The sequence below is a fragment of the Pseudorca crassidens genome, chromosome 3 (genome assembly GCF_039906515.1).
Source record: "Pseudorca crassidens isolate mPseCra1 chromosome 3, mPseCra1.hap1, whole genome shotgun sequence".
In the NCBI taxonomy this organism is placed as follows: Eukaryota; Metazoa; Chordata; class Mammalia; order Artiodactyla; family Delphinidae; genus Pseudorca; species Pseudorca crassidens.
This window is the reverse complement of record NC_090298.1, coordinates 108,887,281-108,900,174: the sequence shown is the minus strand read 5'-3', so window position 1 is coordinate 108,900,174 and position 12,894 is coordinate 108,887,281. Positions and strand designations below refer to the sequence as shown.

General features: G+C 35.3%; 1 protein-coding gene across 8 annotated transcripts in view; it reads left to right on the top strand.

The window, feature by feature from the left end:
- RAPGEF6 (Rap guanine nucleotide exchange factor 6) overlaps positions 1–12,894 on the top strand; it is a 217,613-nt gene that overhangs the window by 171,859 nt on the left and 32,860 nt on the right. For all 8 annotated transcript variants that reach the window (XM_067731647.1, XM_067731645.1, XM_067731644.1 and 5 more), the window contains 2 exons: positions 3,918–4,158; positions 6,376–6,759. In XM_067731647.1, the coding sequence (XP_067587748.1) occupies positions 3,918–4,158; positions 6,376–6,759 (625 nt within the window). The remainder of the gene's footprint in view (positions 1–3,917; positions 4,159–6,375; positions 6,760–12,894) is intronic.

The following is a 12,894-nucleotide window of genomic DNA, read 5'->3' as shown; positions in this document are numbered from 1 at the left end:
TAGCACAAACTTTTTATTTGACTTCGTTAATATTAGTAAACTTCAAATTCTTTTTGCATTGCAAGTATTTTAACTAATTTTTAATTGTAAAGGAACATATATTAAAGTTTTTATTTGCAGAGAGAGGATAAAATATAAAAGTCTCCGCTTTCCAGAATTAACAATTGTTCATTTACTCCTACATCCTTCCAGAAATTTCAGAGCACATAAAATGTGTGTATCGTTTCCTTCACCCCAAATGATACAATTTTTTTCCACTTAGCCCATTTCACTTAGCAATATACCGTAAATACCTTTCTGTATCAGAATGTATTCTACCACGATTTTTTGAACATCTGATAGCGTTGTTTAACCAGTCCCCTTTTAGTGGATGTTTGCAGTGTTGCCTAAACCTCTGTGTTTACATATCTTTACATGTTGTAGGTTTGCATTATTGATATATTTTTAATTTTGTCAAGATTTTTGTGGAAATTTGCTTTCTTTTTATATAAGTATCTATGAAGTATTATCTGTTTTGCCTCTTGGCCTGCAGAACATAAAATATTTGCTATTTGACCCTTTGTAGAACAAGTTTGCCAATCCTTAATCCATACCATTATACCACTACCCTGTGTTTGCTTTTTGAACTTTTCACTATACCGATTGTCTTATTTACTTGATTATTGTCTTTCCTTGAACCACAACTTACTCTCTTGAATATAAGCAAATCTCTGCAAGCAGAGACTTTGTCAATCTCATTTATTACTTCATCTTCATCACCTAGAACACTAATGATGTATAACTGGCACTCCATAAATATTTGTACAGTGATTAACAATTTAAAGCAGAATGAAGAGGCAGTCTTCTGCTTTTGTTAAATGATCATCTTAAATACCTAAAAAGTTCTATTTTTAGTGTAATCTCAAGGTCAAAACATGTATCCTTCACTTATCTCATTTTTTAATTTTATTTATGAGAGATAGTTAACACTCTAGAAATTTTGCCCTTGGATTGGAAGTCCAGGTATCTGAATTTCAGTTCTTGAATTCATTTACCTATTATGTAAGAATTTTATTATGGAATATGAATCATAAGACTGATAAATGCTGTACTGCTTCAAGATTCTTTTTAAATGTCTGTTTTGCTTACAGGATTATATTTTTATGTGCATTCTAGCTTTGTGCCTAAAATTTGAAATGTTTAGATCATTTTTTCTTCTTGATTCAACTTTATTCTAACTTCATATTTACCATTCATCTAAACAATTAACATTTGAGTGTCTGCCATATGCCAAGTATTATGTTTGGCATGTATGATGTTCTCCTGCTAACACACGTTTGTAAAGAAAATATATGTGTTATACTGGTAGCAATTCTAAAATGGAAAAAGAGGTTTACATTGGCACTGATATCTGCGTGGAGAAATTTTTTCCTCCAGTGTCTCTGAAAATGTGCTCTGAAATGTTTTTCTAATTTGGCATTTATTATCTTGGTGAATTAACCAGGTTTGGGTTATGGAATACCGTTTGGATAATTCCGTTTGCAGATCTGTTCTAGAGCTACCCATTTATGATGCCTGAATCCCACTTACATGACTGTATGTCAGTTTGTCCTTTGCATGAGAAACAAGTGGTTTTAACAGAGTATGAATTTAACAGAGTACAGTGTTTAGCAGGATACACAAGATACAGACATCTGTTCCTTCCCAGATGTTATAGTATGTTAGCAGCAAGAGAAATGTATGCAAATTCCCCACCTGTCTTTGTGAATAAATTTCTCTGAAGAAATTAATAAAAGGGATCAGAACATCTCCCTATTCCTTCCAGGTCAGCCAGCTCTGCTGGCTGAGGCTCAGCCCCCAAAGACCTAGTAAACAAATCCAACTCAAGAGTCCTGGACAACTGAGACCTATTTTTCTGAAGAGGGTAGGAACAATACAGATAATAATAGTAGTTGTTTGACACCTTTTGTAGCGTTAAAAGGGATAATGAAACTGTTCTGTCCAGTATCTTTCTTTTGGAAAACTGAAATTTCCAACTTCTTGCATTTTCTAGCCCAGAGTAGAGAAGCATCTCGTTCGCATGGATTAAGACCCTACATTATGCCTTGTAGACTTAGAAACCTGATAATGTCAGCAACATGCTGAGGATTGACTCATTTGCAAAGAAATAGAAACAAGAGATGTTTGGTGACTCAGATCTTTGTATACCTTAAGAAAAGGCAGTTTGGTGCGTGCATCTTACGAAGGGGACCTGAATAGATGAAGTATTCTGCTTCCAATTTGACAGTAGACCCAGAACATTCAAAATATCTGTTGGCTAAGAATCCTTCTTCCTGGAATTGTATTTGTGTATATTCAGTTGACTCTTCCAGTCCTGAGAGTCAGTCTCTGTCTTTTTGTGTCCTCAGCCTCACTGCATACTTTATTCTGTGAAATTATTTCCTCCCACATCTATTTCATTATTCTTCTCTTTCCTTTAGCTAGGATTATACCTCAGGTGGTTTTGAGACAAATTTGTAATTTTTCTTTTCCTCTTAATCTTACAATTTATACAATGCTAAGAAGGAGGTAATGCTAGGCAAAGAATATACCATTACTTGAGCCACCAAAATATCCCCAGCCCACCCCCACTAAACACATGACAAAAATATCCACAATAATACATTTTTCCTGATTTAAAATGAAAGAAATTTTTGTAACAATTTATTATCATAAGGAAAAATTTAAGTTTTTCATGTTAAATCTCTTTTCACTTAATTATTTTTAATTATATAGTAAATTATGTAATAAAAATATAATTATATTAAAAAATTAGCCCACTGTTGTCATATTGATCATTGTTCAGGAAGTTTTAGCCAATGCCATATAAGAAGAAAAAGAAATATGATAGAGTAAGAGGGAAAAATACCATCATTTACATGTACATAATATATGAACATTTATCTTAAAGTAGGACTTATTTACTAATAGCAGAAATCACAAAGGCAAAGACTGAGATTTAACCACATGAATATTTAAATTTTTCCTGTGTTAAAGTATATAAATATAAAATCTGAGAAGACATTTGCCACTTCATAGTAGACTGTGTTGGTATTTAGTATAATTCAGTAGGAAAAAGCATGAAGAATACCAAAAGGTATTTTTAGAAAGGAATAATAATGGTTCATTAAACCAGTGAGTCTCACCAGTAACCAAAGAAGTGAAATATAAAATAATGACACATTTTTGGAGGGCAGAAATGCAATAGGGCTTTCAAAATGGAAAAAAAAAAGTTTTAATAAACAGTTTTGATAAGAGTGTGACTAAAATTGTTCTCTTTATACCCTAGGATGATAAAATATTATAACTGTCCTGGAGAACAGTTCAGAACTCTATTTCAAAAACCTTAACAATATGTATGCCCTCTAACTCAGCATTTCTCTTTTTTTGGATTTTCCCTGAGGAAATAATCAGCTTGCATGCAAAGGTTTATCTACAGGGAGAGTTTGGGGTGGGGGGAATTATTTGTCATACTGTTACTTATAATAAAGGAAAGTGATATGCAAGGTAAATGTCTGTGATTAAGGGTTTGGATCATTTCAAATTATCAAATACATATTGTGAAGTCCTATGCCTCCATTAAAAAATGTTTTGTTGAAGAATATTTAATGGCATAAAAATGTTTATAATAAAAATTTTGTAGCTTCCAAATTGTATGCGTAGTATGACTCTAATTTTTCTCTTTTTCTTGGTGTTTTCCTGTGAACATATATTAATATTTTGTCATCTGAAAAGATACATTTATTTATTAATAAATGCAACAATGATTTCTCTTAACCTCCTGAAATAGAAATGTATGTATTACTGTTTAGAGAGATCATTGTCTTCCAAATTATTTTTTGAAGAGTTTAAAAGCCATTTTCTGGAAAATAAAAGGACATATTTTTGTATTTATACAGATATTCCTGATCAAGTTATAAGAGTTTTCAAAGCAGATCAACAAAGTTGCTACATTATCATCTGTAAAGACACTACAGCTAAAGAAGTTGTTTGTCAAGCTATTCATGAATTTGGTTTGACTGGTGCATCTGACACATATTCTCTCTGTGAAGTTTCTGTTACTCCTGAGGGTGTCATAAAACAGAGGAGACTTCCGGACCAGTTCTCCAAATTAGCTGATAGAATTCAGCTCAATGGAAGGTGAATGTGCTTATTAATGAATGTACTTATTTCTACATGTGTTTTTGAAGATTCCATGCTAAAAGAGATACTTTAATTAGAAACATCATGTTTTTAGGTCCACTGAGTTCTCTCTAAAATTAACATGTATTTCTCTTTTGTTAGCTTTCTGTTGTCTCCGTAATTATGTATAATAGAATCTTAGAGTGTTAGCACTAATAAGTGCTACCCAAAAGTGGGAGAAAGAAAGGGAGGATAGTGTACTAAAATATTTTAGCCCTCCTGCTAAAATGAAGTCTTACAACCACTGGTATAGTCCAATCCCTGTTTTTTAGAGGGGGAAACTAGATGATCCATATCTTTATATGTATCTGAGTGTATATATGTTAATTTATAAATTTGCTTTTTAAATGATCAGTATGTACTTTGGGCAGAAGAAGTCATAGTTTTCATAATTCTTTTTCTTAGTAGTTTTCCTTTTATGAATATACAGGAAAACTTTTAAAAAATGTTTTTAATGTGCTCTGAAAATTATTTGATCAACTAGAAGATAGTTTTAGTACTACATTTGTTCTTTGGTGATTTTCTCTGACAATAATGCAATCTTTTTAGTGAGCCCAGATTCATATGTAGGATGAGATCCTTGGAAACCTTAAAATGACTATCCATCATGGTTGCTGTTAAGAAAGAGTGGGTTAACGGTGCTTTGCTGGCTTTACATAGTGGTTAAGAGCATGGACCCTGGAGCCAGACTGCCAAATTCAAATCCCTGGTCTGGCTATGTGATCTTGAGCAAGTTATTTAGTTTCTCTGTGCCTGAATTTTCTCATCATAAAGTGGGATGATAATAATGGAACCTACCTCAGAGGAATGTTATGAGAATTAAATGAGTTAATAAGCATAACATACTTTAAATGTTAGATATAATTTTATTATCTATAATATGAGTTTCAACACTTATTTAGGGTAATCTCTTAGGCATGTGAACAGTTTAAAGGCAGAAGAAAAAGAAATATAGTTCCTTGACAATAAAACATAGATGGACACAAACTTAGGCTTAGATCAAGTTGTATGTTAGAAAAGAATGAAGTAAAAACTACATGTGATACAATATGTAACCTCTTCTGCAGCAACAGCCCTGTATATTTCCCAATTGTGAATTCTTTACTTAACCCATCTCTTAGCTTTTAAGTGCCATAAAATTGTTCATCTAAAAAGGTGAAAGGCAAATGAAGATCTTTTTTATGGTTACTGGTCAGTGCCATTTGCTGGAATGAGGTTTTGGATTTATCAAGGGAGAAATCAGTAGTGGAAGAGTTTCCCTCCTGTATGGGTTTTATTCTTCTTTGCTTGTCTTGGAAATTTAGAGTTAAGAAGGGAATGAGTGCAGCAACAACTTCTGAGTAGAGATGTGAACAGTCTTGATTCAGGAGTTTATTCATGCTATCCATGAACAAGTATTTGTATAGTACCTATTATGTATCCTATATCCTTACAGAGCCCTCACAAAGCTTTTGTTCTCAAGAATATACACGTGATTCTTCACATGTCATGAGAGTAGTTTCTTAAAATGATTAAGTTCACAGCATAATCAACATTTTTTTTTTTTTTTTTTTTGTGTGTGTGTGTGTGTGTGGTACGTGGGCCTCTCACTGTTGTGGCCTCTCCCGCTGCGGAGCACAGGCTCCGGACGCGCAGGCCCAGCGGCCATGGCTCACGGGCCCAGCCGCTCCGCGGCATGTGGGATCTTCCCAGACAAGGGCACGAACCCATGTCCCCTGCATCGGCAGGCAGACTCCCAACCACTGCGCCACCAGGGAAGCCCCAACATTATTTTTATACTTTAAAATAATAGATGTTAAATGGTGGAATAAGAGGAAAACTTCTTCAAAGTCTTCTTATTTAAAATATTAATTTTCCATTTTATCTTGTTTTAAAATATTTATTTATTATTTAGTTGCACTGGGTCTTAGTTGCAGGAGGTGGCCTCCTTAGTTGTGGCATGTGGGATCTAGTTCCCTGACCAGGGATCGAACCCATGCCCCCTGCATTGGGAGCACGGAGCCTTAACCACTGTGCCACCAGGGAAGTCCCTCTGTCTTATCTTTAAATCAATAGTCTGCTGACATTGCTGGCAAAAAGTTATTAACAGTATAATGATATTTTGACAACAGTGATAGAGGGAAAGTGTCCTTATAAATGTGAAATCACTTATAAAAACAATTTTTTTCCTTTTAGATATTATTTAAAAAATAACATGGAAACAGAAACCCTCTGTTCAGATGAAGATGCTCAAGAACTAATTAAGGAAAGCCAACTATCCATGCTGCAGCTCAGTACTATTGAGGTGGCCACTCAGCTGTCAATGAGGGACTTTGATTTATTTCGTAATATTGAGCCTACTGAATATATTGATGACCTTTTTAAGTTAGATTCAAAAACAGGAAATACTCACTTGAAAGAATTTGAAGATATTGTAAACCAAGAGACATTCTGGGTGGCCTCAGAGATTTTAACTGAATCAAATCAGCTCAAACGAATGAAGATTATTAAACATTTTATTAAAATTGCACTTCATTGTCGAGAATGTAAGAACTTCAATTCCATGTTTGCAATAATAAGGTAAATTTGTACAAATATTTCTTTATGGTTTTGTCATGATACTGGACATGAAGCTGATTTTCTTCTTAGGTATTAAATGGCTGGGAGAAGAAAAGTTCAATTAATATGTGTTTATATAAATATTGTTAGATTTAATATATTTTCCATTCTGGTGAGACTGGTTTTTTTCTCTTTTTGTTTCTTCCATCTTTCAGTCACTTAAACATTTTTTTGGTAAGTATAGGTGATTGCCTTCCCAATTTTCTTCCTTTCTCCCCCTTTGGGGTATTATACCCTCTTGGATGTATGCCCAATAGCTGTCTTTATCATCAGACTTCTGTGCAACAGGCAGTGCCTGCCTCACCATGATTTGACACTGAAAAATTAATGCACTAAAAATTAATGGTATTAATGCACTAACTTAAAATTGCTATTTTGAAGTGACAGCAGCAGCAACAGTAATAACAGCAGCAGCCATTTGGTGACCTCTTCCTGTTTCCCACAGACTATACAAGGTATCAGTGAATGTGTTACCACTCAGACAAAAGCTGGGCCATAAGAATTGTAAAAATCCTTCAAAGTTTATAAGCCCAGGAAGTGTGGATGGTTACATGAGGTCCTGGGAACCTTCTTCCTTCTCTTCACTTATTATGAGAATCTAGGTCTAGGTAATTTATTTTCTGACCCTCATCCAGCACAATGCTGACCAACAGAGGGATTCCTCTTAAAGCAAGTCTGATTTTAATGGTGGAGGGTAGTGGTAGTTTGGTCTGTTTATAAGGCCATGTGCTTGTATATGGCAGCATAATAGCTACCTTAACTAATCCCATCTATGCACACCCTCCAAAAAATTAATTATGATTTATTCCTAATACTCACATGAGATAAAATTAGAATCTTTAAGGAACTTTTTAATCATAAATCTGTCATAGTAATAGAAAACTCCTTTATGAAATTTACCAGTGGATGCAATTGAACTAGGCACTGTGGAGGAAGTATTGAATAGAGATTAATAGAGTGACCTTTAGAATCAACTGCACCTGTATTTGAATCTGGCCTCTAACGTGTCAAGGGGAAACTGAAGACCGGTTTCTCATCTGTGAAATTCAGGAATTACACCACCTACCTCACAGTTTTTAACAGCTGGGTCTAAAACAAGAGAACAGAGATGCCATTGATAAACACTTAGAAGGCTAGAAATTGAAAGTATTTGTATAGGAAGCATGGAGTAAAGAATCTGAGAGTTATAGGCTCAGTTTCAGAGTATTCCATTAAAAAAAAAATTGATTGACACCAGAAGAGATCTCTGTGTCCAAAGAAAATGGTAAAGAGCTAAAAACCATACCTTAGAGACCATCCTCAGGGTGGAGGTAAAGAAGAGAGTCCAGCCAAAGAAATAGAGGATCAATATAAGAAACAGTAGGAGAGCACAATTTTGATAGTGTCATTAAAGCCAAGGAAACAGAATGATTTGAGCGAGGGTGGTGGACAGCAGCCCCAAGATGGGCATAAGAAAGGCGAGATTTGGTTAAGAGGCTTTGCTTTGGTTAGGAGGTTTGTTTTGTTATGAAGAACATTTTATTATATATATTTTCGATAGTTCATGTAAAGTTAATTGCTTTGTATTCTTACATTTTATATTAAAATACATTACAGAATATAAAGGACATATTGACTTTTCAGCAGAGATGACACAGGCAAATCAGTCACTTATGGCTGGAATTAAATAGCATATTTTATTTATTTCTCTTTTTTTAAGTCTAGCCAAAGGTTTGTCAGTTTTGTTTATTATTTCAGAAAACCTGTTCTTAGTTTCATTGATCTTTTCTGTTGTTTTTCTGGTCTCTTATTTATTTCCACTTGGATTTTTGTTATTTCCCAGAAGGCTTAGTTTCTTCTTTTTCTAGTTCTGGTTACATATGTTATGTAATTTACTTGAGGTCTTTCTTAATATAATTATTTATCATTATAAACTTCTGTCTTGGAACTGCTTTTGAAGCATCCACCAAATTTTGGAACGTTGTATATCCATTTTCCTTTGTTTAGAGGCATTTTTTAATTTCCCCTTTGGTTTCTTTGACCCATTGATTGTTCAGGGGTGTGTTGCTTAATTTCCATATATTTGCAGATTTTCCATTTTTCCTCTTGCTGTTTCACACACTCTGGTCAGAAAAGATACTTGGTATGATTTGGGTCTTCTTAAATTTGCTAAGACTTGTTTTGTGGCTTACATGACCTATCCTGGAAGATGTTCTGTGCATGCTTGAGAAGAATGTGTATTCTGCTGATGTTGGATGGAATGTCCTGTATATATCTGTTAGGTCCATTGATCTAAGGTATGGTTCAGGTCCAACATTTCCTTGTTGATTTTTTTGTCTGGGTGATTGATCCATTGCTAAAAGTGGGATATTGAAGTCCCCTGCTGTTACTGTATTGTTTTTTTCTCCCTTCAGATCTGTTGGTGTTTGCTTAATATACTTAGGTGCTGTGCTGTTGGGTGCATACATATTTACAATTCTTATGTCTTCTTGCTGAGTTGACCCCTTTATCATTATATAATGACCTTCTTTGTCTCTTATTACCATTTTTGACTTAAAGTCTATTTTGTCTGACATAAATAACTCTATTCTCTTTTGGTTTCCACTTGCATGGAATATCTTTTTCCATCCATTCACTTTGCGCCTGTCTGTATACTTTAGGCTGAGTTGAGTAGTCAGTATATAGTGGGATCCTGGTTTTTTTTATCCACCAGTAACTGTGCCATTGGATTGGAAAATTCAGTCCATTTACCTTTAGAGTAATTATTGAAATGTAAGGACTTCACCACTGCCATCTAATTGTTTTCTGGACGTTTTATAATTCCCTTGTTAACTTTTTGACTCTGTTGCTGTGTTCCTTTGTGAATTGGTGCTTTTCCATGGTGGTATGCTCTGATTCCCTTTTCATCTTTTGTGAGTCCACTATAGGCTTTTGCTTTGTGGTTACCATGAGACTTACATGAAGCATCTTATTAACAGTCTATTTGACACTGATAAAATTTCAGTCACATACAAAACCCTACCCCCTCTTTTATGTTTTTAATGTCACAATTTGCCTTTTTATATTGTGTATTCATTCACAAATTATAGTAGCTAGAGTTATTTTTGACACTCTTGTCCTTTAACCTTTATACTCTAGTTAACATGCCATCATATTTCAGTGTTGAGAGTTTTTAAAATTTAACTGTATACTTACCTTTATCAGAGTGTTGTATATTTTTATATGTTTTCATCTTACTAGTTAGCATCATTTCATTTCATTTGAAGAAGTTCTTTTAGCATTTCTTATAAGGCACATCTAGTGATGGTGAATTTCTCAGCTCTTGTTTTTCTGGGAAAGTCCTCCATTTCTCTAGGATAACTTTGCCAGATAGAGTACTCTTGACTGTTAGACCACTCTCTCCTGGCCTGTAAGGTGTCTGCTAAGAAATCTGCTGATAGCCTAATGGGGTTTCCTTTGTAAGTTACAATCTTTTTTTCTCTTGCTGCCTTTATTATAATGTGTCTTGGAGAAAGTTGTTTTAGATTGAAATAATGGGTGACCAATTAGCTTCGTGAGCTTGGATGTCTAGATCTCTTGCCAGGTTTGGGAAGTTCTCAGCCATACTTCTTTAAATAGTCTTTTTGCCTCCTTTTCCCTCACTTCACCCTCTGGAACTCCAGTGGTTTGTATATTGGGGGTTTTTTTTGATGGTTTCCCAACTTTCTTCATTCTTTTTTCTCCTCAGACTGAGTTATTTCAAAGTTCCTGTCCTCTATCTCATTGATTTTTCCTTCCCTTTGGTCTACTGGATGTTGATGCTCTCTAGTGCATTTTTTCATTTCATTCACTGAATTCTTCGGCTCCAGAATATTCATTTGGTTCTTTCTTGTGATGTCTATATCTTTGTTAAATTTCTCATTTGGATCATATATTGTTTTCCTGATTTCGTTGAATTGTCTTTGTTTTCTTATAGCTGATTGAGTTTTCTTAGAACACCTGTTTTGAATTCTTTGTTAGGTAAATTATAGATCGCCATGTCTTTGGGTTTGATTACTGGAAGATTACTGTGAACTTTTGGTGATGTTGTGTTTCCTTCAGTTTTCATGTTACTTGCTCTTTTTGCATTTGAAATAGCATTCACCTTCTCTGAGTTTTATGTGTTGCCTTCAGGATAAAAAACCTTTCATCATTCTTGATATATTGCTAGATTCTGAGGCTTTCTCAGGCATTGTGTGGATACATCTGCTCCATGCTTCTTTTCCCTCTTGTGGCAGAATTCTGAAGCTTGTATGTCTTCTCTGTATCCTAGGATATACTGTGTCAGCTGCTGATAGTCTCCTTTGTTTTCCTAAAGGTAGTGCTACAGCTCAGGTTTGTGGTTTCTTCTTGGCCTGTTTCCTGTGTGTGTTTCCTCTCTACCAGAGCTTTCTCTTGGGACCTTGCACAGGGAGCCAGTAGCAGAGTGGGGGGAGGTGTGGGTTTGTGCATGTTGAGCTGCAGGTGCTCTTGGGTACGTTGGGGGGTTTACAAGTGAGGTTTTCCCTGTGGCTCCTGGATGGGCTTCCTGTTGGAATCCAGAAGCATTTAGCAGGAACCGCATCCCTTTAATACCTCTTGGAATCTTATATGCTGCTCTTCTGATCTGTTCCCTCCCCCCAGTCATGGAGCTCCCACTTTAGTGCTCTGGATGCTACAAGACAGAATGAGTGTCTTTGGCAGCATCCTACACTGCTAGGGCAGCCAAGCATTCACTCACTGGCTCTCCCTTTCCCCTGTGGGAGAAATCATAGGCCGTCTAGTTTAGGCTTAAGCTATGCTTTCCTTGGTGCCAGCAAAGTCAAGCTATTTCTATTCCAGTGCATCTGCACTCTTTTTTTCTGTTCTGTTATATTCCAGCAGAGTGCTTGAACTTCTCTGGAAACCTGGACTTCACAAAGGCTCTCTTTTATCTGTAGCTGACCACCCAAGTCAGTGTTCTCCATGTGTTCCCAGACCACAGCTAAGAGGGGCCAGAACCATTTCATAGTCTCCTGTAGGTTCCACAGCCAGTACCCAAATCTACCTGCTTGTTACCCAGTATACCAGTGGGTGAGGCTCCTCTCAGGTCCCTTGGTCTGTGATTCTGGGTCTCACAACTCCCACAGAGGCACTACTTACTGTTCATGGATAGATGCTGAATTTTCGTTGTTGGGGCAGGGGGTAAAATGAGGGTCGTCTTATGACAGTATAATGCTGACATCACTCTCTTCAGTCATCTCCTGGTTGAAGTTTGTTTTCTAGTCATTTCTTGCACAAGGGCTTATGGGAATTATATATCCTGAGCATATTCAGAGTGTTTTTCTGTTGGCTTTGAACTACAGTGTTAGTTTATCTGCCTTTAAAATTCTTGTCTAACATGTAATTTCTTGGGAACCTCATAGATAATGGCTCTACAACTAGCATTTTATATAGCTGTTCAAGTTTCTGTGTTTACTCTCTTTATTATTTCCTTATCTCTGAAGTCATTTACCTTTACATGGGTGTTTCCACATCTCATTTAGTTTTGTATCAAGTTCTCTGGAACTGTGGTATCTATTCTATAGATTCAGTTCTTTTGTTTCTGAATAGTTTTCTCAAATTGTAGTTTTGAATATTTTTTCAGTTCCATTATTTTCGTTTCCTTCTTCAAGGATACCAATTATATATATTTTAGATCTCCTTTGTCTTTCATATCCATTATTTTCTCTCTTGTTCTTTTCAGCTCTGTCCATTTCCATTGATTGCTTTTGTTAATCCTTTAAGTCACTTGCCTAAGGTTTTAGCAGTGTCTTTTTTTTCTTTATGTAGGTTCCAGTGTTGCCTTCATTTCTCTGTTGGTTGCATTTTTTTCTTCCATTCTCTTTTCTAAACTTTACTTAACTTTTTTATCAACTTATATATTTTTTCCCTAAACTCCTATATCACTGCATTACTCTTTACTTTATTAGTTCATTTGAAATCATGGCTAGAGTCATTAGTCCCAGTTTTTATTGTATTGTTGGAACATTTTCCTGCTTTATGATCTTTAAGTCTTTGTTTTTCCTTGTAGCAGCATGTTATAGCTCTGGCATTCATTCCTTCTTTTTGAATGACATGAGTTTTCCTATACCATCTATC